Genomic DNA, 4,918 nt, shown 5'->3' with positions numbered 1-4,918 from the left:
GTATAGAACGTCTCTCTGCTATAGTTATGATGTCCAAAATATTAAAGATATACCCATTTAGGCCTGATGTCCAAATTTAAAAAATGTCTTCTAAATCCTGACAGTTTTCTGAAATACGCATGTTTCTATATGTCAGTGGTGCTCAACCTTTTTCATGTCAAGGACCCACAGAATTATCTGTAATTGGCCGCCGACCCCCATCTGAAAATATGTTGTTCCAGGGACCTCCCCAGAAGCAAAGATTTGAGTTAAAAACTTTGGCTCTGAAAGATATTCAAAGATTTGCGCCACATTTTCACGATTTCTCAAAAATAGCAGACCTACAAGCTCATAGCGCGGCACTCGGTGCCGCACTATGAGCTTTGAGCCCCCAAAAACAAAATGTAGTCTCTGTGACACATCTAGGGGCCGCAATCTGCATTCAACATATTTGAATGCAGATTGTGGCCCCTATAGATGTGTCACAGAGACTACATTTTTTTTGGGAGCGTTCTACCCATTGCTGGCTGTCTGAATACCACAAAATAAAAGTCATCAGCCCTTGGTGTGGTTGTTATGTCATGTGTTTATGAGGTGACAGTACTTCATTAGAGCCCTTGGTGTGGTTGTTATGTCATGTGTTTATGAGGTGACAGTACTTCATTAGACCCCTTGGTGTGGTTGTTATGTCATGTGTTTATGAGGTGACAGTACTTCATTAGAGCCCTTGGTGTGGTTGTTATGTCATGTGTTTATGAGGTGACAGTACTTCATTAGAGCCCTTGGTGTGGTTGTTATGTCATGTGTTTATGAGGTGACAGTACTTCATTAGAGCCCTTGGTGTGGTTGTTATGTCATGTGTTTATGAGGTGACAGTACTTCATTAGAGCCCTTGGTGTGGTTGTTATGTCATGTGTTTATGAGGTGACAGTACTTCATTAGAGCCCTTGTTGTGTATGTTATGTCATGTGTTTATGAGGTGACAGTACTTCATTAGAGCCCTTGGTGTGGTTGTTATGTCATGTGTTTATGAGGTGACAGTACTTCATTAGAGCCCTTGGTGTGGTTGTTATGTCATGTGTTTATGAGGTGACAGTACTTCATTAGAGCCCTTGGTGTGGTTGTTATGTCATGTGTTTATGAGGTGACAGTACTTCATTAGAGCCCTTGGTGTGGTTGTTATGTCATGTGTTTATGAAGTGACAGTACTTCATTAGACCCCTTGGTGTGGTTGTTTATGGCATGTGTTTATGAGGTGACAGTACTTAATTAGAGCCCTTGGTGTGGTTGTTATGTCATGTGTTTATTATGAGGTGACAGTACTTAATTAGAGCCCTTGGTGTGGTTGTTATGTCATGTGTTTATTAAGAGGTGACAGTACTTCATTAGAGCCCTTGGTGTGGTTGTTATGTGCAATGATGTCTTCCCTTTGTATTTAGGGTATGGTGACTTTGACATTGTCAGAATCTTGAACGTGTCCTTATTATCAGTTTTTCTTTTCCGTCTGACTTCTGACATCTCTAATAATCAATGTTGGACAAACCACCTAACGCCACAAGTTGGAGTTAGGAGGTTTGAACGACGGTTTGAGGATCCATTGGATTTAGGAGGTTATGGTAGGAGGTATAGGAGTAAGAAGCGCTTATATATTTTTAAATACTTTTCATACTACTCAAAGCATAAAGTATGTATACAGTATGCCAGTAATGATATTATACATTCAGTTGGTAGTAAATGTGATCATGACAGTAGGTGCGTTTCCGTAAAGCCTTTTTTTTGCGCATTAAGGTTCTTTCGAAAAATCTCCTGGATGGAAACACCTCAAAATGCGCATAAGTCTGCATTTTTCGCAAAACACTTTTTCGCTAGAAGGTGGCGGATTTTGGGGCTATATCGAAAAAGTGAAATGCGCAAATGGGTTATGGAAACACTTGCGGAAAATATTTCTAATTAGAAAGCATTGAACTCGCATTATATCGCTTTTAACAGTTGGAAAAGAAAAAAACACACGCGATGGTGATGGACTTGTGGAGTGATCGAACGGGAGGGTGGGTGGGATGTGGATACATACATTATTAAATTTACACACTCGAGTCTCGAAGCCTCTGTCTGCAGGCTGAGGCTCTTTTGCTCTCCCCAGTGAGGGCGTTCGCCGTTGATCATGAAGTTAGATCGGTGATATTTCTCCTAAACAGCTCGGAACGAAACGGACGAGAGGAGACTAGTCAAAATGGAAACGTACTGTCAAGTCGCAGGGCAGGGGTCCCGATCGTCCCTGTAGCCTACTTTGAAAACGAAACTATACCAGCCCCTGTCTAGACAAAAACACACGCCTATTTATTTAACAGACAGCCTGTTTGAAAGACAGCCTGTCCCAGTGGCCCATCTGGACAGCGGACTTCATGCAGACCAACTTGAATAGCCTAAAAGAACGTCAAATGCACCGTGGTGAAGAACAAATCAGAGAAGTGTGTGTGTGTGTGTGTGTGTGTGACATGATCAAATAATCGTGTAAGATTATCCTGTAGTGTGTGATGCAGATGCTATCAGATTTCAGACATCAAACGGTAAAATAAATGTCAGATAATATGCGCGTCTCACTTGACTGGCAAAATAGCGCCATCTAGGCCTACTGCTTATTTAATATCTCCAAAGAAGCGCATTTTGTCAGTGGATGGAAACAAGAAAAATACGCTTTTCTTTTTTCGAATTACTTACTTATTCGCTTCCTATTTTCGAAATGTTTTGATGGAAACCCACCTACTGATGACTCTCCTCTCCTCTCCTCTCCTCTCCTCTCCTCTCCTCTCCTCTCCTCTCCTCTCCTCTCCTCTCCTCTCCTCTCCTCTCCTCTCCTCTCCTCTCCTCTCCTCTCCTCTCCACCATCTAGGTGACGATTGGGTGGATTGCGTGGTGGAGTCTGGCGGCGTTCTCTGCAGCCGTAAGGGCGTCAACCTGCCGGGCTGCGACCTCATCGGGCTGCCCGCGGTGAGCGAGCGGGATGAGGGCGACCTCCGCTTCGGCGTGTCCCAGGGGGTGGACATGGTGTTCGCCAGCTTCATCCGCTCGGCGCAGGACGTGAAGGAGGTGCGCAAGGCGCTGGGGTCTCACGGGCAGCAGATCAAGGTGGTCAGCAAGGTGGAGAGCAGACAAGGGGTCCAGAAGTGAGTTGATTTTACATCAGGGGTGCAGGTCCAGAGGGGCCACATTGCATAGGTTTAGGTTTAGGTTTATTTATTTAGCATGTAGTACAAAAGATAGACAATACATATCAAAAAACAAAAATACAATGCAAGGAAAGGAAGAAGCCAGCTGGCTTATTTGGAATCCTTTCCTGTATGAGGTCAATTGATTTAAAACAGATTAAAAGTTCAATTAAGAACAATACAAAAGTCTAACAGGTTTGGCAAAGGGGGGCAGATGTGCAATAAAGAAATAAAAAACAACAGACTGCACAAAAAAGGGAAATAAACAAAACAAACAACAAACATACAAAAGAAAATATAACACATAAAAGTAAATCATGTAATCTACAGAGAGGAAGACATAAGATATTTCTTTAGATGTTTTTTGAATATTGACAAGGATAATGAGGATTTAAGTGAAGCATCTAGGGAATTCCATAGATGAGGGCCTCTAAATTTGATGAAAGATTGATGTTTGGAAGTACGACAAAAAGGTAATTCAAAATCATCTCTTTGCCTTGTGGGGTAGGAGTGAATGTCAGAAGTATAGCAAAAATAGCCGATCTATAGGTTCAAAACGCTTCGCACCGCACGTGTTTTGACACAGCTATTTTTGCTATTATTTGAATTGAAATCATGAAAAGATTTTGGCTTTTTTTTTTATTGGAATCCTGAAAAAATAACCTTTTTATTTAATTTCAAATTAATTTAGTTATAGTTATGTTAACTTTATGAACTAAATCCAAACACATTGGATTGATTGATTGATTGGAATATTTAATAACAGTTTGCAGAATTACAGTACATTTCAAGCACAAACTCAATACAAAGACTGTGAGTGGACAACCCAATTAAGCATTACACTTGTTTACAAGAGGGTCCACCTTGTTCAATTCATCAAAATACATACAAAAGTGGGTCATGTTTGCATGTTTGGAATTGTAACAGCTGAAATCAATAATATATCAGTAGTCTATTCTGATATTAACCTGAGGGCCGCATTAAGTGAAGGTGAGGGCTGCATGTGGCCCCCGGGCCGCCAGTTGCCCATGTATGATTTACACTATAGGGTTTGTCCCCGATACGATCGTACGATCGGGGACCGATCACGTCGTTTTCAAAATGATCGGAATCGGATCGGTAGCAACAAAAACGTGATCGGGACATCCCTAGTATTAATGTTATAATCATTATGTGACCAAATTTGACTGAGGGACTGCCATTGGATTTTTTTGAATTTTCGTTTTTTCATGTCATATATATGAAAGCAGGGAATCATAGCTTCAAACTGACATATTGGTTGTTCAGTGTGACCCACCAGTTTTGGAGATATGGCTTATAGAGTAATGTCTTGCAGAAAACAGCGAGTTGAGAAACCAGGCTTGAAAGGTTCACTTCTGTGGTACATTACACCTAGCTACATGTTTAAGCATTGAGTTCATATTTACATGTTGATTTCAGCTCTGACACTTATTTCAGACATGCTCTAGTATGTGAAGAGTCTACCTGTGCTATAAACTAATTTTGGAAGAAGAAAACAAAAGTTTTTCTCCTTGTGAAAAGCTGGAATTTGCGCGATGGCAGGCTCTCAGTCAAATCTGGGCACATATCATGATATTAGACTGGATATTGTCTGTGATTTTAGATATTGTAGCCTACTATTGTGATATGGCGTAAGTGTTCTATAAAAATATAAATAGGCTATATCGGATAAGGAAAAATCTGTATCGGCAGTTACTCTAAATCAATGATCG

General features: G+C 41.0%; 1 protein-coding gene across 1 annotated transcript in view; it reads left to right on the top strand.

Annotated features, from left to right (window-relative positions):
- Positions 1-2,869: 2,869 nt before the first annotated feature.
- The window catches only part of LOC306918674 (pyruvate kinase PKM-like), a gene marked incomplete at both ends in the record, with an annotated part of 9,541 nt that continues 7,492 nt past the window's right edge, over positions 2,870-4,918 (top strand). The window contains one exon of the mRNA XM_079531557.1: positions 2,870-3,143. Within this exon, the coding sequence (XP_079387683.1) occupies positions 2,870-3,143 (274 nt within the window). The remainder of the gene's footprint in view (positions 3,144-4,918) is intronic.

Source organism: Electrona antarctica, assembly GCF_951216825.1.
Source record: "Electrona antarctica genome assembly, contig: scaffold_1611, whole genome shotgun sequence".
Taxonomy (NCBI): domain Eukaryota; kingdom Metazoa; phylum Chordata; class Actinopteri; order Myctophiformes; family Myctophidae; genus Electrona; species Electrona antarctica.
This window is presented reverse-complemented; position numbering and strand designations above follow the sequence as displayed.